This window comes from Cetorhinus maximus, chromosome 2 (genome assembly GCF_964194155.1).
Source record: "Cetorhinus maximus chromosome 2, sCetMax3.hap1.1, whole genome shotgun sequence".
NCBI lineage: Eukaryota > Metazoa > Chordata > Chondrichthyes > Lamniformes > Cetorhinidae > Cetorhinus > Cetorhinus maximus.
In genome coordinates this window covers 42,542,185-42,567,270 of record NC_135880.1, presented here as the reverse complement: position 1 = coordinate 42,567,270, position 25,086 = coordinate 42,542,185, and the positions used below count along the sequence as shown (strand labels likewise).

At 43.1% G+C, this 25,086-nt stretch overlaps 1 protein-coding gene across 7 annotated transcripts in view; it reads left to right on the top strand.

The window, feature by feature from the left end:
• The window catches only part of arhgef28a (Rho guanine nucleotide exchange factor (GEF) 28a), a 551,732-nt gene that overhangs the window by 300,622 nt on the left and 226,024 nt on the right, over window positions 1–25,086 (top strand). For 4 of the 7 annotated variants that reach the window (XM_078564018.1, XM_078563990.1, XM_078563999.1 and 1 more), the window contains 4 exons: window positions 8,473–8,680; window positions 18,286–18,400; window positions 19,568–19,645; window positions 24,138–24,180. In XM_078564018.1, coding sequence (XP_078420144.1) covers window positions 8,473–8,680; window positions 18,286–18,400; window positions 19,568–19,645; window positions 24,138–24,180 — 444 coding nt within the window. The remainder of the gene's footprint in view (window positions 1–8,472; window positions 8,681–18,285; window positions 18,401–19,567; window positions 19,646–24,137; window positions 24,181–25,086) is intronic. The other 3 variants (XM_078564027.1, XM_078564009.1, XM_078564049.1) reach the window with 1 other exon arrangement.

Genomic DNA, 25,086 nt, shown 5'->3' with positions numbered 1-25,086 from the left:
CTGGGATTTCACGTCATCTGAGTTTGACTCATTGTGATTTCACTGTATTAGATACTATCTAAACTTTACAGAAATAAGCTTAAAACTTGCCCCGATCTGAATTTGAAAAGAAAGCACTCACCAGCAATTCACCAATCAGCTTCTTCACTTGTGCTACTGTCACTTTAGGTGTTTGTACCTTTCCCCCAGATGATCATGCTCCCTCACCTTTGACATTTTAAATTTTTCAACGAGATGATCAGATGCTACAAGTACTAAACATACAAGTATAGATTATATATGATATAGATACTTAACTTATATAATTGCCTTAAAACCCTCAGGTTCTGCTGCCCCTCCATTGGTGTTGATTTAGAAAAAACATCACATTTTGAATTTTGGCCCACTTCTGTTTTAGTCTCTGCCGCTAGCTGCTCTCCCCATGCTGCTTTGAAATGCTCCCTCTCCCAAACCGCTTTTCGGTACTGCCCCGGAATTGCACAAAGCATTGTGGTATGCATATCCATCAGCGTTCTCCTGCGTGCTCATCATCAAAGGACTCGACTGAGTCCTTTGTAAGTGTCAGATCATTTGATGGCGCCACTTCATCAAAGGTCTCATGTTGCTCTCTGCCCCTCATGGTGAGGCTGCACTGGCTGGCCAGCTGGAAAATCCTGGATATCTGAAAGCAAAAATGTGGAAACAATGGGTTGGGGTGAGGGAAGATTGGCTGGTGCAAAGCAAGAGATTTAAGGTCTCACAATCTGCTGCTTGCATTTCATGCTAGGTAGTAGGAAATGGGATTTCAAAAGGGGCATAGGATCATGCAGTGATCCTGAATGTCCTTGGTGACTCCAGGTGCAGGGGCCTGAGCCACAGTCAGCCACAATGAGCAGAGCACCATCACCTTCAAAGAACTCAGGAGATGCAGGTACGCCTGTCTGACATCCGTTCTTTGCTGCTTACTGCGATTATGCGCAGCCTTGTCCTGCAAGACAGAGGAAAGAACGCCAGTGAGTATATTGCAATGTGTTTGGATGATGTTCCAGCAATAAATGAATCACTTGGAGGTATTTGAAAGCTGCGAGAGGTGATTGTGAAGCTGGCATCATTGGAGGGTGAATGAGGTGGAGCATCTGAAGGTTAGCCATGAGCCCTGATTGCTTATGGGCAAGTGATGGGTTTGTGGCGCATTGAGCAGTGTGAGGTTGGTGGTGCGGTGGGTAGAAGATGTAATTTGAAGATGATTCACTGACCTTTACCACCTGCGTGGCAACAGTGCGGGTTCAAACCCCATATGAGCTGTGGTAGTTCATGGAGGCCTGTCTCCTTGCCTTGTCCCATGCTTGATATGGAGTGGTGTCCCTAAACCTGTATAACCCATTGTCTCTCTCTTTTGGAGAGAGATGCCAATGGTCATGCGTGGACTACAGCTAATTAACATTACGGACTCGTTTGTGGCACTGCAATCAGGTCGTCAGGGTCAGAATCCAGAAATTGACCTCTCTGGCCGCCTGTTCCCATTCCCTTCACAGGTTCTGCCTGGAAGGCCACCTAGCCACTGTGGAAACATGGCATTTCCCTTCCATCAACTTGCATCACTAAGGCCTCCAGCACCACATCTGAAAACATGGATGGGAGCCCTCTCTCAGGTTTGGCTGTTCTTTAGGTGAATTCTAACTTCCACCAAAGCCTTCCTAAAGCTGTCCAGCAGCTTCTTATAGCCTGAGTGCACCTCCCCTTTAAGAGGTGCAGGCTGCTTTTAAGAAGTGCAGACTAACTGCACATTGTGCTAGCCACAGACACACTCTCTGGGCCATCTGCTGAGCTGGCAGAGTACAATCATATTGATGAGCAGGCAACACCAAGTTTGCCTGCTGCCTGCCTCAACAGGACCTGGCACAGGGTAAACAGACATCGTGATCCCTGCTCTCCATATTGAAGTTAGTTGAATTCTACCTCATGTTCATGCTTCTGAAAATGGACATCTAATCTTGTAATAAGGTTAGTCCACAGAGTGAGCAGCAGAGGGAAGACACAACTTTACTTTGCACATTACTTTGTCATTTGGCTTCCTGATGAACATTCCTTTCTCAGCCAGCACCACCACCTGGCCATTCACCTCATTTACTTGTTTGTGGGAGCTTGCCTTGTGCAGCTGGATGCTATACTTACCTAAATGCCGACAGTTACTGCGTTTGTAAAGAACTAAATTGGCTGTCCCGTGCTTTGAGATGTGTTGGACTTGATAAAGTGTTAGACTGAGAGCTCAATTTCCTTGGCCTTCATGCTCATTCTCTCTCTGTCTCCCTCTCTCTCTCTCTCTCTTAATACTCTCTCTCATACCCTCTTTTCCCCCATCCCACTACCAGGCCAGAAGATTCTTGGGATTGGCACAATTTGAAAGCAGGAAGAAAGTTATTCTCCTGGAGCTTAGTAAAGGCCGTATTTTTCCCTTACCGTTTCTCTCTCACTGCCATCAAACAGCAAGATGAGAGGAAGTTCCATTTTTCTGCACAGCATTAGACTAGGTCACCATGTTCTCTTGCTTGTCTGCTCATGTCCTGAACTGAAGCTGCAGAGTGAGTTTTGGGAAGGTCTTGCCTTTTCACTGAGGAAATCGTGCATGGTGTGAGTAGGGATAAATGGACGAAAACATTGTTTTGAGGATAGAAAACAATTCATTCTGCCCATGTAAAATTGAATTCCTCCAAGTTGTCCTGGATGATCCTTGAATGCCTACCCTTGATCTTAAAGAACAATTATCTTCTTGCTTGGAATAATTCAACCAAAATACTTCTTGTGGAAACAGTTTCTCTCTGATATGATGTGGTGAGGTATAGCAGAAGCATGCTTGGAATTTCAAATGTGATAGCACATTCATAATTCAATCGACGGAAATTAGCTAGTGAAGCTTTGAAAGTGCTGCCTGTGTACTTTAGTCCCAAAGTATGACTGGAATTTGAAGTTCAATAGCATTTTCACACTTGAGTCACCAAAATTATTCTCTTAAAAACAATTGTTCCCTGAACCTTTCCAAACTAAAACAGTACGTGAAAGTCAAGATTCAGTTTTGCATTCTCTAATACGGAGAGCATCAGACCTGCCCTTCAAGAAATTGATTTTTAAAAGCTTTTAAATATATTTATCCTGGTATCTGGCATTTCACAGAACAAAAAAATCAATGGGTAATATCCATTAACTGAGTTGAGGAGAGGGAGTCAGTACGCTAAGATATCAAATTTAATAGACTTTATGGCAGCAGAGAACAGGAAAACAGTAATTTTTAAACAAAATGTTGATGCAACATTGTTTCATGACAGATGTGCACTTACATGCTTTTTCACTGGTGACTATCATATTGGAAAATAAATGTTTTAGCGGCTCTGTTCAACTTTGGGTTCAGTAGTTTTTAACCAATGAATCAAATCAAGATGAAACGTACAGCAAGCAGGTTTGCTCGTCCACAGCAATAATTAGATTGACTTTCTCGGTCTAATGGCACATTGCACTCTGCTCCAAGCCTCATTTTCAATTGGATGTATGGATAAACGTTATCATTGATCATTAATTACCATCAATCAACTCTGTGTTTTGATTTCGCATTTCAAAATACCCAGGGCTTCACCTGTAATGTATCTTGAGTGTACTTCTGAGGGTATAACACAGGAGAAGAAGCTCTTCTTGGAAAGGGGCTAAAGGATCACTAATACCAAAATTAATTTTAACATGCTATGCAAATCTATGGCATATCCCCCCGATTCCCTCCTACTGTTGCCTGTACAACACTAACATTGCAACTAATGTTGTTCTGTGTAGTTAGCATTTAGAGATATTAGCATTTAAATATTAGATTCGTGGAAATTTACTACAGAGAAGGCACTTAATAAAGTCCTTCTTCCCTGGTAACATCCTGGTGAACCCCCTCTGCACCCGTATTAAGACCTTTAGATCTTTCCTGAAGTGCAGTGCCCAGAATTATCCACATTCCAGTCAAGCCAACACAAAGGATAGTAGATGAGACGTCTGCACCAGCCAGCTATGAACAAAGCAGAGCTATTTGTGACTCCTCATCTCCAACATTGTGCTAATGGTTCTACAGTTACCTGCTCAAAACACAATGGGTTTTGACAAGAGGGCCTCGTTAGCTGAGTAGCTTGACCCAAAACCACCCTGTCACATGACTGAGACTTGAGCTGTTTGAATTGCTTTAATTATACAACTTTCGGGTTTTATCTTCAGTTGCTGTTTAACCTCAGAAGAGAAACAGAACTCCAGGCTCTGTCTGCCATTTACGTCCTATAGAGCATCAACAGAACCGTGGCTCTGTCCAGGCTTTAAATTACCCGGCCCTCGTCCTGGAACATCTGAACTTCTGTATCTGTGCCTAGAAGACTAATTCCTCTCTACGTGCCTTCTTCCATTGTGGAAGTCATCGCTTCTGGATCACCCAGCAACAGTTTCAGCCTACTAACCCCTGAAGGGATACACCATTGGACTTTTTGATTCTGGACTCTGGACTCAATGTGAAACCATAATTCTTATTTATATCATGGTCTTTCCCTCGAACTCCTTTCTTTCCCTTATCCCTCTTATATTGTATGACTGCAAAAAAGGTTGGACGTTGCAAAACCTCTTCCTGTGTTATGTGTGTGTGTAAAATAAATGACCCCTATTATTTTACCTTATCGAGTTTGCTGTAGGGCTATTAATAGAGGATTGGATCACTCCAAACTGAAGGGTTGAGGAAAACACACTGGGTTTTTACCCTCATAAAGGGGGGTAATCAGAAATCAAAAACACCTTTCTGTTTATGGATGGGGAGTGAGTGGAGAAATCAGGGCTGTTCTAAATTTAAACCCTCTCCTGTCCATAACAAATGCTTTACCCTGCAATTGCTTTCTCCAATCTACCTGTGCTAGGTCCTTATTATTTGGCTGAATTTAGCCCTTCCTCAGTTGAGCATTTTTACTTTGATATTTTCTGCTCTCTCTTCATAATTACCTCAAACCAAATTATGTTGTGGTCAAATATTGCTTTGGGATTGCTATAAAGTAAATCTGCAACTTAGTTTATTTTTGGTCATGGTTACTAGTTGATCTCCAGCAGCATGCAGCCCTTATAAAGGGGGGAAATCAGACGTGGAGAATTGTTCTAACAGGACAAGAGGAAAGAGCAGCCCTCCTCCTCAAATGAGGATGAATCACATGAGCCTGAGCCTAAGGATGAGGCCATGAATGTGCATGAGCCTTTTCTGGAAACCAGGACCATGGAAACACGTTTATGGGATACTAGGGACAAACTAATATACACTCAATTCGCCCAAGAGTGACCTACATGATCATGAACCCATGGAACTCCATTGCCTGCTTGGCATGTCTTCCAACCCCTGTCAGCCGCCCTCCCGGAGTTACCTCTGAACCTGCATCCTCTACCGCCTAGAAGAGCCAGGGGAGCAGACTTTTGTCACACACACTTGCTAGTGAATACTGGTCCCGAGGACATCTGTTTCACGCTTGGACATACATGAATCAGCCAATCATGACTGAGAATTCAGATCATGCACCATCGCTACAGAGCTTTGAGTGCACCTACAGCAGTTCAGTTATCCCTGTTGAAAGTAATCTCAGACATTCTCCTTGACAATGCATATAAGGAAGGGCCAGCTGTGCCTTCATGTGCAGCCATATCCCACAGACTGGCAAGTACAAAACTGAACACTAACATGAACATTTAATAAAGACTGAATGCAAAACAAACAACACTGCTTCCTCCGCAGCAAAGGAAATGTCCCTGCTTCCCTTGTAACCATCAACCGGTGCCAACCATGAGGCATGCCAGTACATTTAACTCTCTGATTAAGCTAGTCCCAACAAATGATGATGATGATGCACACATGAATAAAATGCAACCAATATAATGTGCAACTTATACATCTGACAGATTGAACTTTTTTTAAAACACCCGTGCCACCTTTGTGCTCTCAAAGTCTTAAGTTTTCTCTTACGCCACCACATCTTGGTGCAACCTTGACCTCAGCTACTCAGGTGGAGGCAGTCTGCTCAGCTTGCTGTCCCATTGATTTTGATGACTGTGGCAGATGTCCTGTGGAGGACTGAGGTCTTGAGGGCTCTGGCCTACTAGGGTCTCCTGCACTGGAGCAGGAGCATCCTCCATGGCCTTGCCTGGTGGAGGCAATGGGGTCAGTGGCAGAGAGGATGAGGAGTGACTGTTCCTCACCTTGGGCAGCTTCCTGAGAGGAAGCAAGAATCGGCAAGTTCTCTTCCTCCCTCTCTTTGCATGGTGGCACTTCCCTGTCGCCCTAAGGAGAAGGGGAACCTGGAGATGCTTCCAGTTGCCTCGTCCCCCTCTTGCCTAGCCACTGCTGTATGGAACCCATGGCATGTGAAGGAATGCAGGTCAGAGCACATATGGGTCATATTGTGGACCTGACTCTCCATGACTCCATGGTAGTCACTATTTCCCCATGGAAGAAGCCATGCGCTCACAAGCCTGAGACATGGCAGACTATTAGCTTGCATGGACTCCTCCATCGCCGGCATAAAGCTGCGCATGACCTTCGGCATCTCTGCCAAATGTGCGCCTACCTTTTACTGCATTTCCAGCAGGCTTCTTGTGACAATGACCAGAGGTGCCTCATCAGCGTGGAGTTCAGCAAGGGTCTGGCCTCCAGCAGTCCTCCTGTGCCAGGGGCCTTGGCTGCCACAGTCTTCCTCAGCTGCTGGGACATGTGTGCAATGTGCCCATCAGATTGTGCTGCTGAATCTAAATGCAACCTTTCTTTGACCCATGTGGATGTCATTGTGCAAGTGGGGATTGTGGAAGAGGCAAGTGCTGCTACATCTCTGGGTTAGTGGTGTCATCGAGTACAGTCTTCAGGCTCCTATCGTGACTGTGGCCTGAGTTTAGGATTGCAAGGACCCATAGTGGAGAGCAAAAAGAACCAGATTAAGGATCAGTGCTGTCTGTGAGCACATCACATTTCCTCACGTGCCTCCTGTGTGCCCAAATGCCATCACCAGGTTGGATGCATCCTCACTCTTATGCCTGACCATTCCAGCCTCACTGTCGGTGATTGCTTGGCCACCCTCCTGTCCTGTGACTTGCTTCTCCTACATAATAACATGCAGATTTGGTGACATGTCAAGTAACGCCTAACCCCCTTGTTTGACTGCATCCCCATCATGCATACTGATCCGTCGATGGTACATTGGGTCCAAGTGCTCACAAAGGCTAAACAGTCACACACTTTGGCCTCTATTGCCATGTGCTACTGAGGCTGATCACACATTCATCCGCCTGGTTTAGCTGCCCACCCCCAAAGATTCATTACAATGGCTCGGCAAGACATCGTTTGGCAACATGCGTCTCCGCCACTTACCCTGGTGGATCGGAGGAGATCATTGACTTTCTTCCTTCAAGGGGGGGTGGGTGCCCAGTGATCGGGGTAGAATTTTGATGGGGGGGGGTGGTTTGGTGGGGGAGAGGTGAGTGTGATGAAGGGTGGCAACAAGAAGTGGAACAAAATGCTGATAGAACGGGGATGGATAGGAAAGTTATGGCCATGATGCAGAGCCTCCCAGTTTGTCCAGGAGTGTCTCTTATAGCTTGGCTTTACCTGTTGCATTGTCACCTGATGGAAGGACCCATCAATGAATACCCACCTCTGCTGCAAAATCAAATGGTTATCCCGTGCTTGCTGCTAGCCCTTTGAATTTTAATTCAAATTGGGTTTGCAATGGGACCTCGACACGCGAGCAGAAGTGGCACCCACTTCCAATTCTGCTGTCAGGACCTGGATGTCTCTTATTGAATTCTGTCTTATGTGTTAGGTTTGAAGGGTGTGGATTTTTGAGACAGGTTGTGCCATTTTTCTTTTCTTCTCCAGCGTTCTGTCAGTTTGTTAGGCAGAGGGTGCCTAATCGCATATACTTGTGCCAGTGCTTTTTAAATACGAAAACAGAAAATAAAAATCTAGAAAAACAGACAGTTTTAACACTTTGGGTGTGTGGACCCTTATTCCAGCATTTCCTGCTTTTTTTTTAAGATATCCAGCATTTTCACTTTTTTTCTCTCTCAAAAATAATTTATGCAATTATATTTGAGCATTAAAAATTTGAAGCAATTTTAAGAGAATTTTCTTTGTTTAGGCTGTCCAGATGCTGGAGAACTGCTAAATAAAATGTTGTAACCTAAGCAAAGGATTGAATAAAATGATTAAAAGTTTATGTTGTGTATTCAAATCCATCACTGGTCACGATTTGCTCAGTCATTAAGAACTGTCAGCAAAAATTTGCTGGCTCATGAGGTTGCATATGATAAGAGGATAGAACAGTTTTCTAAATATATATTGACCACAATCGGCAAACCATCCTCTTGAACTAATAAAAGTGTTTTATGTGAATTAGTAATGAAAAATGATTATCTAGCAATATTACTTTTTAGACTCCTTTTCACTAATTGCTTTTGCAGGTTCAACTTTGATGGTATTGATGCAGACAGCGAGGGAGAAGAGGTCTCAGATAGATCCCAGGGTTCATGCACCCCAAAGTCTCCAAACTCTGTTGCATTATTTGCCAGCAGTGGAGATGAACTGGACTCTTTTGAGACTCACCAGGAAACTGAGATAAACACCAGAGATTCTGAGTCCAAGCCTTCATCCAGCAGTTTACTGCCAAAGGTACTAGAACAAATTCTATTAGCTAGGAGAAAAATCAATGTTAATCTGGGCAACATTGGAAGTAGATGTCCCAGTGGAATATGCTCTGTATTCCAGCTGGCAATGTAACAACATGCAATTGGCAACTTTAGAAAAGGCTTTTGAGGTCAACTAATGCTGATTTCTTTCGGGAAGGATATAACACATGAAATCAATCAGAAATTTAAAAATAGATGGTTGGTCAAAACAGGAAGCCCTATTTGATACAAAAGGTTTTTGTACACACATATGTTTGAGTCTATTGTATTTTGCAAAATTGTGGCACTTTTGAGGCTGGAGAGCTGACCAAAAAGGAAAGCAACCAGCTAACCGACTGCAAAACTATTGTTGCTCATGCCTTTCCCACCTTGTATTATTTTATTTTAAAAGCAAAATACCACGGTTGCTGGAAATCTGAAATAAAACAAAGTGCTGGAAAAACTCAGCAGGTTCCACAGAAGAGTCATATTGGACTTAAAATGTTAACTGTGTTTCTCTCTCCACAGACGCTGCCAGACTGGCTGAGTTTTTATTTATTATTTTATTGTACCAATCTCAAGGAAAAGAGTTTGGAAAATGATATTTCAACAAAATGGCTGGATCGTGTTGTGGAATCTGTTTGGGTGGAGATAAGAAACACCAAGGGGCAGAAAACGTTGAGTGGGGGTTGTTTATAGGCCCCCAAACAGTAATGGAGATGTAAGGGAAGGCATTAAGCAGAAAATTAGAGGTGCATGCAACAAGGGTACAACTGTAATCATGGGTGACTTTAATCTACATATGGACAAACCAAACTAGGAGGATTTCCTGGACTATGTACGTAATGGTTTTTTAGACCAATATGTTGAGGAAACAACTAGAGAACAGGCTGTCCTAGTCTGGGTACTGTGCAAGGAGAAAGGATTAATTAACAATCTTGTTGGCAGTGTCCCTTGGGGAAGAGCAACCATAAAATGATAGAATTGTTCATTAGGGTGGAGAGTGAAGAAGTTGAATCCAAAACTGGGGTCCTGAATCTAAATAAAGGAAACTACGAGGGTATGAGGTGCAAGTTGGCAATGATGGATTGGGGAACCTTACTAAAAGGGTTGACAGTGGATAGGCAATGGCTAATATTTAAGGAACGTATGTGTGAATTACAACAATTAGTCATTCCTGTCTGGCGCAAAAGTGAAACAGGAAAGGTGGATTAACCATGGCTTACAAAAGAAATTAGGAATAGTATTAGATCCAAAGAGGAGACATATAAGATTGCCAGAAAAAGCAGCAAGCCTGAGGATTGGGAGCAGTTTAGAATTCAGCAAAAGTGGACAAAAAGGCTGACCAAGAAGGGGAAAATGGAGTATGAAAGTAAACTTGCAAAGAACATAAAAACTTACTGTAAAAGCTTCTATAAATATGTGAAGAGAAAAAGATTAGCAAAGACAAATGTAGGTCCCCTAAAGTCAGAAACGAGGGAACTCATAATGGGGAACAAAGAAACGTCATAAGAATTGAACACATAATTTGGTTCTGTCTTCACAAAAGAGGACACAATAATTTCCCAGAAATGTTAGGGAACCAAGGGTCTACTGATACGGAGGAATTGAAGAAAATCAGTATTATTAAAAAAAAATGGTGCTAGAGAAATTAATGGGGTTAAAGGCTGAATCCCCAGGTCCTGATAATGTACACCCCAGAGTACTAAAGGAAGTGGCCCTGGAAATATTGAATGCAATGGTGGTCATCTTCCAAAATTCTATAGACTCTGGAGCAGGTCCTAAAGATTGGAGGGTGGCAAATGTAACCCCACTATTTAACAAAGGAGGGAGAGAAAAAACAGAGAATTATAGACCAGTTAGCCTAACATCAAATGCTAGAGTCTATTATAAAAGACGTGGTAACAGAACACTTGGAAAATATTAACAGGATTAGTCAAAGTCAGCATGGGTTTATGAAAGGGAAATCATGCTTAACTAATCCAATGGAGTTCTTTGAGGATGTAACTAGTAGAATAGATAAGGGAGAACTAGTGGATGTGGTGTATTTGGATTTCAAGAAGGCTTTTGATAAGGTTCCACATAAGCGGCTAGTGGGGTTGGGGATAATATACTGGCATGGATTGAGAATTGTTTGAAAGACAGGAAACAGAGAGTGGGAATAAATGGGTCTTTTTCCGGATGGCAGGCAGTGACTAGTGGTGTACTGCAGAGATCAGTGCTTGGGCCCCAGCTATTCACTGTACATATAAATCACTTGGATGAGGGAACCAAATGCAATACTTCCAGAGTTGCTGATGACACAAAACTGGGCATGGTTGTGAGGAGGATGCAAGGAGGCTTCAGGGCGATTTAGACAAGTTATGTGTGTGGGCAAACACATGGCAGATACAGTATAACTTGGATAAATGTGAAGCTATATGTTTCGGTGTGAAAAGCAGAAAGGCAGAGTATTATTTAAATGGTGATATATTGGGAAATGTGGATGTACAAAGGGACCTGGGTGTCCTTGTACACCAGTCAATGAAAGTAAATAGGCAGATGCAGCAAGCAATTAGGAAGGCAAATGGTACGTTGGCCTTCACTGCAAGAGGGCTTGAATTCAGAAGTAGGGATGTCTTACTGCAGTTATACAGACCATAAGACGTAGGAACAGAAATTAGCCCATTTGGCCCATCGAGTCTGCTCCAACATTCAATCATGGCTGATAAGTTTCTCAACCCCATTCTCCCGCCTTCTCCCCGTAACCTTTGATCCCCTTACCAATCACGAACCTATCTATCTCGGTCTTAAATACACTCAATGACCTGGCCTCCACAGCCTTCTGTGGCAACGAATTCCATAGATTCACCACCCTCTGGCTAAAGAAGTTTCTCCTCATCTCTGTTCTAAAAGGTCTTCCCTTTACTCTGAGGCTGTGCCCTCGGGTCTTAGTCTCTCCCACTAATGGAAACATCTTCCCCACGTCCACTCTATCCAGGCCTTTCAGTATTCTGTAAGTTTCAATCAGATCCCCCCTCATCCTTCTAAACTCCATCGAGTATAGACCCAGAGTCCTCAAACGTTCCTCATATGTTAAGCCTTTCATTCCTGAGATCGTTCTCGTGAACCTCCTCTGGACCCTCTCCAGGGCCAGCACATCCTTCCTGAGATACGGGGCCCAAAACTGCTCACAATATTCTAAATGTGGTCTGACCAGAGCCTTATAAAGCCTCAGCAGCACATCCCTGCTTTTATATTCTAGTCCTCTCGAAATAAATGCCAACATTGCATTTGCCTTCCTAACTACCGACTCAACCTGCAAGTTAACCTTAAGAGAATCCTGGACTAGGACTCCCAAGTCCCTTTGCACTCCAGATTTCTGAATTCTCTCCCCATTTAGAAAATAGTCTATGCCTCTATTCTTCCTACCAACGTGCATGACCTCACACTTGCCCACGTTATATTCCATCTGCCACTTCTTTGCCCATTCTCCTAACCTGTCCAAATCCTTCTGCAGCCTCCCTGCCTCCTCAATACTACTTGTCCCTCCACCTATCTTTGTATCATTTGCAAACCTAGCCAGGATGCCCTCAGCTCCTTCATCTAGATCATTAATGTATAACGTGAAAAGTTGTGGTCCCAACACTGACCCCTGTGGAACTCCACCAGTCACCGGCCGCCATCCTGAGAAGGACCCCCTTATCCCCGCTCTCTGCCTCCTGCCAGACAGCCAATCTTCTATCCATGCTAGTACCTTGCCTCTTGGCTCTTATCTTACTGAGCAGCCTCCTGTGCGGCACCTTGTCAAAGGCGTTCTGGAAGTCCAAGTAGATAACATCCATTGGCTCTCCTTTATCTAACCTACTCGTTACCTCCTCAAAGAATTCTAACAGATTTGTCAGGCATAACCTCCCCTTGATGAAACCATGCTGACTTTGCCCTATTTTACCATGCACTTCCAAGTATTCTGAAATCTCATCCTTAATAATGGACTCTAAAATCTGAGGTCAGGCTAATCGGCCTGTAATTTCCCATCTTTTGCCTCACTCCCTTCTTAAACAGGGGGGATACATCAGTGATTTTCCAGTCCTCTGGGACCCTCCCTGACTCGAGTGATTCCTGAAAGATCACCACTAACGCCTCCACTATCTCTTCAGAACTCTAGGGTGTAATCCATCTGGTCCAGGTGATTTATCCACCTTTAGACCTTTCAATTTTCCTAGCACCTTCACCTTGGTAATGGCCACCATACTCACCTCTGCCCCCCCGACTCTCTTGAACTTAGGGGATGTTACTCGTGTCTTCCACTGTGAAGACTGACGCAAAGTACCTATTCAGTTCCTCCGCCATTTCTTTGTTCCTCACTACTACTTCTCCAGCGTCATTTTCCAGCGGCCCAATGTCCACTTTTGCCTCTCTCTTACCCTTTATATATTTAAAAAAACTCTTGCAAACTTCTTTTATATTACTGGTTAGTTTACCCTCATAGTTAATCTTCTCCCTCCTTATTTCTTTTTTAGTTGTCCTCTGTTGGTCTTTGTAGGCTTCCCAATCCCCTGGTTCCCCACTGCTCTTTGCCGCATTGTATGCTTTCTCTTTAGCTTTTATGCTGTCCCTGACTTCCCTTGTCAGCCATGGTTGCCTCGTCCTCCCTTTAGTATGCTTCTTCTTCCTAGGGATGAATTTTTGCTGTGTCTCCCAATTTACTCCCAGAAACTCCTGCCATTGCTGTTCCACTGTCTTTCCTGCTAGGCTCATCTCCCAGTCAATTCTGACCAGCTCCTCCCTCCTGCCTCTGTAGTTGCCTTTATTCAACTGTAATACTGTTACTTCTGATTCCAGCTTTTTCCTCTCAAATTGCAGGGTAAATTCGATCATATTATGGTCACTTCCTCCTAAGGGTTCCTTCACCTTAAGCTCCCTTATCAAATCTGCCTCATTACACATCACTAAATCTAGAATTGCCTGTTCCCTAGTGGGCTCCACCACAAGCTGCTCCAAAAAGCCATCTCGCATACAGGGCCTTGGTGAGACCACACCTGGAGTATTGCGTGCAGTTCTGGTCTCCCTACCTAAGAAAGGATATACTTGCCATAGAGGGAGTGCATCAAACGTTCACTAGGCTGATACCGGGGATGGCAGGACTGTCATATGAGGAGAGATTGTTTTGATCGGCCTGTATTGACTAGAGCTTAGAAGAATGTGAGGGGATTTGATTGAAACGTATAAAATTCTAACAGGGCTAGACAGACTAGATGCAGGGAGGATGTTTCCCCTGGCTGGGAAGTGTAGATCCAGGGACCACAGTCTCAGGATACGGGGTTGGCCATTTAGGACTGAGATGAGGAAAAATTTCTTTACTCAGAGGGTGGTCAACCTGTAGAATTCTCTACCACAAAGGGCTGTTGAGGCCAGGTCACTGAGTATATTCAAGAAAGAAATTGATAAATTTTTCGATATTAGAGGCATCAAAGAAAGCAAGAATATGGCGTTGAGATTGCGGATCAGCCATGATATTGAATGGCAGAGCAGGTTTGAAGGGCCGAATGGCCTACTGCTGCTCCTAGTTTCTATGTTCCTATTTTTCTATCCAGACCCTTAAAATTCATGTTATCACTAAAAAAAAAATTGAAGCTGCAATAAATGTACCTCTCCTATAATTTATTTTTTCCTTGGTGATAATACTCACTATGCAAATAGCCAGGGTGCCCTGATAATGTTTACCACATTAACCTCTCGTTTAATGTTAACTGCAGTATTATCACACTTGCTAAATTGCTAGAGAAATATAGAATGTGGTTCAGCAGCCTTTGTAACATTTAGCCATGTTATATTACCAAAGTGAGACATGCTCCATGGCAAGGGCCCTTCATTATAGCCAGAGAAGGCTCACTATTAATCTTACCAATGTCCACATGGAATTCAATCCTGATTTCCATAGTATCATTTAGACACTCATCTCCTTCTACCTGTTACATTTCTCCTTTCTCTGTGTTTCTGCCTTTCAAACCTTTTCTCTTCTGCTTTCCTTTGTTACTGAAACTTCGAATAATTAAAGCAAAGACGGTGGTAATTCCACTGGGTCAACATTGCAACCTGTTACCCTGATGTGGATGCTCAGCCCTTTCGAGCACAATGAGCAGAATTTAATCCAGATGACAAGGGTCTTTCCCGGCAGCTGGAGAGCCAGCAAGAGCCCCATGGCACAAACTTTGGTGAAGGCTCGCCATATTAAGTGGCAGTCAGACATTTAAGTGGCCAGCGCGGGCCTGCCCTAGCATCAAGGACCCAATCAGAGGCTGGCAACTCATTATAGCAGGCAGCACCACCGGGGGAGCGGTGGTGTTGCTGCTGGCAATGCACCCACCAGAGAGCCTGGATCAGTAAGAGACCCAGGCCACAGATGAGTGAGGGTGGGATTGGGGTCACAGGAGAGGGGGAAGGGAGTCAGAGACAAGGACAAGGGGTGGCTCTCTCAGGCCCCTGCCCTTCCCAATGCTGGGGTTGCTCGATCAGTCACTGAGCACCTGACATCAAGGGACCTCCCCCAGAAGCCTGCAAGCATGGTTTGCATTTCAGGCTTCCTGCATGGCGACCGCCCCGCCACCGCTGGATGAATACCAGTGACAATGGGATAAGGCCCTTAATTTCCCTTTTGCCCCTTGTAACAAAATGATGTGACAATCCGTGATCACTGTTCCCCTTGACTCTTGTGGTTTGAAAAGATGATGACCATGATTTTGCAGTAGAAATAATTATCAGTGCTCACTGTTATTAGAAATTATTTTGGACTGCACTAGGGCAGTTACATATGGAAATCAGGAAGCTGCTGTCTAAGATGTCCTTTCCCTCCAGAGGCTTCACTATGGCATGATGGCAAGCGATTCAACATTGAAATACATGGACCGGCATTAGGTTACTGTGCTTGTGTGATTGATAAACATTAAACATGCCAGAAAAACTTTGGGCAGAATTTTGCCCTTGATGGGCAGGCAGGCCCCACCTGCTTGGCGGCGGGTGGGCAGCCAATCGCCGCCATCACAATGGGACCTGCCGCCATTTTGAGTGGGCGGGCCAATTAACGGGAAGCACTATGCACTCCCTGTGTGGGGAGGGAGGGATTCCCCACTGTCAGAGTGCGCTCTTTCGCGAAAGAGCGCACATCTCCCTGAGACTAAGTGCTGTCTCGGGGAGAGGCTGAAAGTTTTATAGACTTAAAAAATAGAAAAATAAAAAAATTATTAACATGTCCCCCTCATGTGACAATGTCACATGAGATGGGACATGTTAATAAATATCACAAAGTTTATTAAAGTTTTTTAAAACAGACATGAAACCTCATCCTGCCAGTGGATGAAGTTTCATGATTTTTCAGAAGTCCGTTGGGGCTGCTGGCCTGCTCGCCAGCCTTAAGGTTGGGCGGGCAGGGACTTTAATTGGCTTAATTATCCTGTCAGTGGCCTCAATTGGCCATTGACAGGTCGGCGGGCGGACAGCTGATTTCGCTGTCCGCCCACCTTCCTGAATATTTAAATGGGGCGGGATGACGTTAGGGGATCCCCCTGACATCATCCCGCATCATTTTCACATTGGCGAGCGGGCCCCACCCCCAACTCGCCGACAGAAAAATTCTGGCTTTTGTGTTTGTTCATTCCAGTTTAAGTTATTTTTTAATAGTGTGATAAGTCTTAATTATTGCCAAACAACTCTCTGGCACTGAAAATTAACTCTTAAAAGTGTAGAGTCTCATTCCATCAGATCTTAATCCTTCTTGGGGATTGAAATGCAATTTGTTTTAAAAAAAAAATTAATACAAAAAGAACATAAGAAATAGGAGCAGGACTAGACCATATGGCCCATCAAGCCCTGATCAGCCATTAATATGATCATGGCTGATCTTCAGCTTCACCTGTTGCCTGCTGCCCATATCCCTTGATTCCCTGAGACACCAAAAATCTGTTTATCTCAGCTTTAAATATGTTCAACGATGGAGAAGCCATAACCCTCTGGGGTAGAGAATTCCAAAGATTCACAATTGTTTGAGTAAAGAAATTTCTCCTCTTCTCAGCTCTACATGATCGGCCCCTTATCCTGGGTCTGTAATGCCCTTGTCCAGCCAGGGGAAACAATCTCTCAGTGTCTACTCTGTCAAGCCCCTTCAGAATGTTTCAATAAGATCACCTATCATGCTTCTAAACTCCAGAGAATATAGGCCTCATCCCCATCCTCTCATCATAGAATAACCTTCTCAACCCAGGGAACAATCTAGGGAACCTTTGCCATACTGCCTCCAATGCTAGTATATCCTTCCTTAAATATAGAGACCAAAACTGTGTGCGGTATTCCATGTGTGGTCCCACCAAAGCCCTGTACATTTGTAGCAAGACTTTTTTATTCATGTACTCCAATCCCCTTGCAATAAAAGCCAACATGCAATTGTCATCAAATTGCTTGCTGTACCTGCACGCTAACTTTGTATTCTTTATATGAGTACAGCCAAGTCCTTTTGAATATCAACATTTGCAAGTTTTACACCTTTTAAAAAATATTCTGCTTTTCTATTCGTACTAACTTTCCTTCTCTCTCACTTAAACTCATCTTTCTTTCCCTCTCTTTATTTTGCTTTCTGTGTATGACTTAATACTGAATTAAATATTCTAACTTATACTTGCCGGATCAGACTTTGCACTTCTCAATCTGATCATGACTTGCCCTGTTCATGCAGGTCCTAGATCCCCTGTGGAGGGTGATGTGCCAGAATGGTTTTCTAAATCACAAGAAGTTCCAATGCAAAAGCCCAGAGAAATTCTGTGGGTAATTGTAAAGATAATGAACGGCTACTGCTGTTCATTCACTGCAGTCAACAAAATTCAGCCTGATATTTTTTGCAAAAGGCAGTTAAATTCAAATATGTTTTTTCTGCATATTGTTAGTTTACAGAAGGAGTTTACAAATTTGCAGACTGCATCATTTTGCTTGCTTTAAAACAACAAACTTTCTCTTCGTGGGACCTTAGTGTGTATTGGCATCTGTCCACCTCAGGAGATGATGGATTGCCCCCAGAGCGTATGTCATTTTTGTATTGATCATTGTCTGTTATGGCTGTAGAGGCTGATTCATGAGTACCTTCTGGAGCTGGGACAGATGAAAAGCATTGTCTTGAAATCGACTGATATTTTTTCCTTCTGGCAGGCTCTAATTTTTGCCATCTGGTCATTTCTTTTGTCCTCTGCTTCTTCCCTCACCTGTCCTGACTGCTTGTCTCCAGGCACTCCAGTCAGCAGCGAGAACTTCCCATGCATCAACTCAGAGGCTGGTCAACTTGACATCTTGATTGTAGTCACTGTCGTATCGCAGATGTCGCTGACCTGTTGGTGTACTGATAACAGTCTCGGCATAGAGCATGTCTTTGGGGATGTGGCCATCACCCATTCGGCTCAAATGACCCAGGTAACTGAGCCGCCGCTGACTCAAGAGGGCAAACATACTGAGGACCCCTGCACATTGATGCACCAGCAGGGAACTTAGCATTTGAAAGCTGGTTGATTATTTTACATCTGAAATAAAAATATATTGTATTAGAGTCTAGAACATTCTGTTGATAACATTTTCGTTTATCTTCTAAAGGAGCCTGAAGACACTGGGATTCGGCTGAGATCATACTCCCTTTCCTCGCCTAAAGTCTCTCAAAGCAAATCTCGATTCGTAAGGGATTTTAGTGTGTTTGATTCCACAAGTGAAGGTTAGTGTCAATAAAAATTGAACAAAATATATTTGAATAATGAAATATTGACATTGCTTAAAGAATAATACCTATATTATGTCATTGGCTAAAACATGGCATCTACTTTGAGCCATCATCTGCAAAGCTTCTCCATTTTACATTCATCACCTTACAATTAACAAATTTAATTTAAAAATACTTGAAACTAATGTACATATTTATCCTAATGTCTAAATAGTTGCACTACAGTACTGTCTGAATGAGCAGCTTGTTTTCTAAATCACATTATTAGCACATTATGAGCAGTTTTGTCTTAACAATGAGATATTAAGTAGTCAAGTATATGAGCTATTACAGTATTGTACTACCAAATTGTCTGGCAGTCACAACTGCTTAGTCTTTCAAGTTCTTTGCATTATTAAATGGAACATAATCTCCCACCTTATGGACTTACCTATTATAAAAGGGAAGGGTTAAAAGTGGATATTTATGCCTTGTATCCTCCTGTCATCTGATTGTGAAAAGGACATTGACAGTGGTTGTATGTCAAAATGACGAAGGATGGTACATTGGCAAAAGACCAGTGAGAACCTAGAAATAATTAATTAGTCAAATGGCTTTCTTCATCAATAAACTTCAGCATGCACAAAAATTAACAACATTTGTATTTAATAATTATCGAATTGACAGTAACCAGACTTGTGATATCTTAATACCAGGTATGAATAAAACTCAAGCCAAATATCTAATGAGACATAGCCTAAGTTAGACAATTTTTGATTTATTTACTAATTATGTTGGAGAGGATGTAGTGCACGTGTTTGCCTCACAGCAACTAAAACAAACAGAGTGAGGTTCTTTCCTAAGAAATCATGGCACATCTGGATATTTGTAGGTAGCCAGAAATACTGCTAAAAAGATTAAATTGAATACATTAAATTATTTAAAAAACAGTTAAAGAAAATTAGAAAATAGTAACACAATATGGGTGTTCATAAAATGTGCATAAACAATCTTAATTTCATCTATGATCTGTAGTTACTTTTCTCTTGTACCTATCCATTATTCTATACCAATAGATGACAGATATATTGCAGATCTGGAGCATTAGCCATATTAGTGAATGAACACCCAAACAGATGTTGTTCTTTTGATCATTATTATGAGTCTGTCCCTGCTCTGTAGATGGTGTTTTCAGCAGTGGACGATCCCTTCTTCAAGCGCTCTCACTGTCTAAATCAGTTTCTCTGCTACACCATGGTAGTAAGTACCACTCATAATCGGATAATGCTGTCACAATTCTGCATGAAACTGTCTGCTGCTCTTACGTGTCCCTGTGCCTTGTTGCTAAATGGACAGTATACATTTTAACCAATGTTGCTTGATTGGAGTCAATTGTGGCATTAAATTGTCTCTTTGTGTTTTTTTATTTAAAGTCTGATGCTTGCTTTTGCTAAATTATTTATATGTAAACCAACTTTAAAATTTAGAGAACCCTTGTAAATAACAATTGAGATCCCACCTCATAACCGTATAGTGGTTAGTGAGTTACACTGAAACTGACACTTAACTTACATAACTTACAGAATTTTCAGCAATATGATGAGCACCTGAACACTCTATCCCACTCCTCTCCCCTTCACATCATCTAATAGACTCATGAGTAGCTGTTTCCATCTGCACAAATTCTTCCTGGAAGTCCATTAAATCTATTCCAGGTGTTCATTTTTCTAGTGTGAAACATCCCACATTTTCCTTTCACTAGTTTGAGTGTATGTCCTCTTCTCCTTTGGCTAATTGCTTTATCTTGAATTAATGCTCTGACCTAACTTTATCTTTATTGTTCAATATCTTTAATAATTCTCTAAGGTTCCTCAATAGGCTCATCTTTAAAGCTAAAGAATCCTCGTTTCTCTCCTCTTTTCTCATCCAGTGTTTGTGATACTGAGAATCAATCCTGTGACTTTTGGTTCATTGCCTCCGGAGCTTGAATGTTTCCCTGGTGCCTTGTTTAACCAAACTAGTTGCAGTCTTACCAGAGTACAATTGATACTAGGGCATGAATGCGTGCCTCCTAACCATCAATTTAAGCAGATAAATTAGTTCAGTGTCTCTGCTGAAATTTAACTAAGAGAATGGCAATTTCACATGATACGTTTTCATGTGTTTCCCAATCATAGTTCAACAATTTCCATCATAAGAAATGTTGTGTCATTATCTAGCATGTGTTCTGTAGCATCTGCTGGATTGGTGTCATTTTCATTAACAGTGCTAGTTGGTTGTTAAAATTCTTTTTCATAATGTGATGAAAGTTTGTTATCCTGTTATTGCTGATTGACTGCTATGTTTTTTATATGATCTTTATAAAGATACTATCAAGCAGCATGATAGCAAAGCTTTGCTGGCCTGTCAACTGGTGTTAGATTGATGTGATGCCGGTTAATGTTACACTCCACTAGAATGCTGATCTCAATCATGCTGCTTGTAGATAGCAGAAACCAGGGCCCCAGTTTTAACTGCCTCCTTGGTGGAGGACAGGTTGGGGTGAATGACTGTTAATATAATGTGAGTCACTGAACCCCTCTGATCCTTCTGCTTTCCCACAGTGTCTCAGTATTAACATGCTCCATTTTCTTTCGAGCACACAAGGAGGAAGAAAGTGTGTTTCTACTTTAACTATGCAGATCAGGCCCAATATTATCATTAGGATCTAATTAACAATTTGAACCCCCGCCAAATCAAACAAATCTGCTGGGAGCTGGATCATGGATTAAAAGAGGCCCCAAAAGATAAGTCATGAAGTTTTATTTTAGGTTTCCTTGTGGGCCAGGAGGGGTTGGAGTGCTCCTCCTGGCCTTCTGAGGAGGTCTTGGGCTTTCTTTGCACCAGGCTATTCCCTTCCTGATCTTTGTGAGATCTTTTCCCCACCTCACACTCTCAGCACGCCCAGTCATGGCCAGTGCCTTTTCCCCTTTCCCCCTGCCAACAGCCATCCACTCCTTACTAACTGCTGGGGACTGTTCATGCAGGTGCCCAGATGCACACTCCCGCCCTCCAGGCAAGCAGTGAATTTAGCCAGTTGTCAGGCATGTTTTAATTGAAGCCTGTCCATTTGGCAAGGCCTCTACTTCAATGGATGTACCATTTTCACCTCCCTCACCCTACCCTTGCCCCCCATGAAAACCGTCGCAGTGGGGTGATTTTTCCCAGCCCTGTGGAAATCCCCATTGAGATGGCTTGCAGATGCTGACCTGCCTCCAGGCGCGTCTCCCAGGGCAGGCCTTCATGGGAATTGATAACTTGTTTCATAGAGATGGACAGCCAATTAAGGCCCCACTTTTTTTCCCCTGCTGATGGAACTTTCTCAGTGTCACATGGTTCCCCCTGCTGAGTCCAGGGCCTCGCAATGATTTGGAGGCAGCTCCTGGTGGGAGTTCAGAGGGCCATTGAAGTCTGCTCTCAAACCCCAATCATGGAGCTGCAAGGCTAAAACAGTCAAATTCGCAGCCAAAATCATTCCTACACCTGGGTTTTCCCTCCACACTGAAGGCCCTACCAGCCCTGAGCCTTTATTTCTAATTAATGTCTGGCAGCCATCCAAGGGCACTTCCATTTTGAGGTACTCTTGCACTCACCTACTCTGCTTCAGCAGCAGCCAGCTCTTTAAGTGGAACTGCTGGCGGTCGAGTGCTGTGGGGCCTCTCATTGGGCCTCCCACATTGCTGTTCCACTTGCTGTCCTTAATTGGATAGTGAACATGAAGGTGGCCAATTAGGAGCCCATCTCCTGTGAAGTTGAATCAGTGGGTGCACTGCCAGGAAGTATGGGCTTGGGACTCGCATATGGTCCCCGTATCGGTGTCTCAACGCCCACAGGAAATTCTGCCTTATGCGTTTCCTCACCGAAAGGAGAGAAATTCATGGGAGGAAATAATCACTGGATTTTACAGATGTCCTGATGGCACATGAGTAACATAGCCGTCCAGGAACAGATTGTTTATCTGTTTGTCTCAGCTCTCTGCTGTAGACATAGTTAGCTGCAGAAAGCTGAAGGCGATAAAAATGGTACAGTTGACATTCTGCAGATGTTGAGATTTTAATACTTAGTGCCATTTGGTGCTCAGAAAGTTGTCACTGCGTAACCTCATAAAACAAACATCAGCACTAAACCACATTTACGTTTGGTGAAAAGAATGTAGGTTTCTATAATTTCATTCAAACAACAACATTGGCCAGCATTTTTCATGGAGGTACTGGCCCTGCCCTCAGCTGAAAAGTTGGGGGTGAGTCTGCCAGGAAGTTCAGAACTGATTTAATAGCCATCAGTCTGTTATGTAGCTAAGCTCGTAGCTTCCATCTGGGAGGGTAACCTGCTCTGAGAGCTGCCAGCCAAGCAGATGGTCAACTGCCCTCCAGTCCTAGCAGCACCACCGGGAGTGGTAGCCACTACTGGGACTGCACCAATCCCCCACAGGGAGTACCATGGAGGCCAGATACAAGGTAAGTCGGGACAACATTGCCAGGACCAGTCAGGAGGTTCCCCAGTGAGCCGGGTAGGGGCTGCGATTGCGAGGCTGGGGATGGGATGAACAAGCAGGGGCAGTGATCACTGTTGGGTTGCACATAGAGTGCCTGAACAGGAGGGACAACACCCCTCTCCCCCATGCTCACAGCCAGTGCCAGGGTTTACCTGTCAGCCTCGCTACGTAGCATGGGTACCTTCTTATTGCTGGTAAAATACTGAAGGTGGCAGGAATAGGCCCTTAAGTTGCTGTGAATTGGCCACTTAAGGGCCTCACTTGGCCCAAGGACAGCTGGGCTGTCCAACGTCTACCATGCCACTGGTAAAACACCAGACTGCCTGCCCACTCTGGGGGTGGGGTGGGGGGTGGGGGGGCATCAAATTCTGACCGTTATCTTGCTAATATAAAACTCAACTTTGGTATCCAACTCACAAACTATTTCCATTTACTTCATAACTTGAGTGTTTAACTAGTAGGAAACAATTTCCTCTTGTAGCCTGGAAATGCATACAAATTACTACTTCAAGACTTGCAAATAACATGATGTGCATTAATCCATCAGTTCTGGTATTGAGTTGGACACCACTTTGTGATTCTAAATGGAATGTAGTTAGAAATGTCTTGATTTTCTGAGTCCTTCCAAATATGATCAATTTGGATTTCTGACATCACTCCTGTCCATCTCAGATAGGTACAGTGACATATGCTTCTAAAAGACTCACAAGAAAGAAGTGTCCTTTAGTTATAAAGATACTTGGTGCAATATTTTTGTGTGGTCTTAATCCAATTCTGATTAGATGTGGTCCACCGTGCGCTAAGCACTAAGTTATGAATCTCACTCAGAGAGGCCAAGAATGACTTACTGCAGGAAATGCTGTTGTAGATAAAGGTGCTTTTCTGCAACTGAAATGCCATTTTGGTGCAGAATAGAGGGAGGTTTACTGTGCCTGAGGTACATGGGGGTGTGCTGCTGAGGCTTTTGTGCTAAACATAAAAAAAAACACAATTTCCTGACAAACAACCCTTACCTTAATGCCACAGAATTCATCAAAAAAAGCTGATTGCCAATAATTGAATATGGGGATACAAAATCACATGTTCAATTTCAAACTTCTAATCAAGACTTGTGCTGTCTAGTATTTAAGGGAATTTAAATGAAGTTAGTTACCTAAAGACAAGTTTATTTTTCTACTTTTTTTCCATTGTAAACTTCTCTATATTACTTTATTCCAGAACAGCGAACCTTCAGCCTACCTGAGCACCCGAAAGAGAAAAGGTACAGTAAAGTATAACACACATCAGTCTTGCTGGGATACACTAATTGAACTAGACATCTACGAAACATGATTAAACCAGCAGGGTTAACATACCAACTCAGAAACTGCCTTTGGAGATGTTCAAAATACATAATGTAGCAGTCACAGGATTTTTGCAAAATAGAGAGTGTGTGCCTCTAGAGGCAGCCCATACTGTACATCCCTCAGTGAACATGTTGACATATGCATTTACAGAGTATTCATCTATATATTTAACTGCATATGTGTATTCCCAAACAAAAACATGAACAGGGGTAATTATCATGAGCTCTATTGCTTACATTTACAATTCTAGTACAAAGTTTAGTGCCATTTATTGACACATGAAAACATAGTTACATAAGCTTTGCAACCAGTAGTAGGTGTACAAAATATTCGTCACTTTACAAAAAGATGCCACAATTGTCAATCTTCTCCATCCAACCGCTACCCTGTCCTATGTCCTAAAGACATTGAACTTCCTCTCACCCAATTTCTCCTCCAGCTTCCCAATCTTTCTTAGCAACTTAATCTTCTCCATTTCTCCAGGTTTACGCTTTTCCCACTCCTTCATCAATTCAACCTGCTGTATTATTCTCTTCTTCCAACCTAGTTACACTGGTACACCAGCTTTTGTCCCTTTCCCTCTTATCTTCCATTCCCTCTCCTCTCTATTGTTATCCTTTCACCTTTCCTTTGTTGCCATCAATTTTCACTTCCATTTTGCCCTATTTCTACCATTCTGCTTATTCCTTTGCATTTTGCCTCTCTTCTCTACACCACAATGGTGCCTCCTGCAGTGGACTGGCATCTCTCCTTCACTTTGTGCCACTTCCAGCATTAATGATCTGGATTGCCATCTCTGTACTTAAAGCAGGAACTCCCAT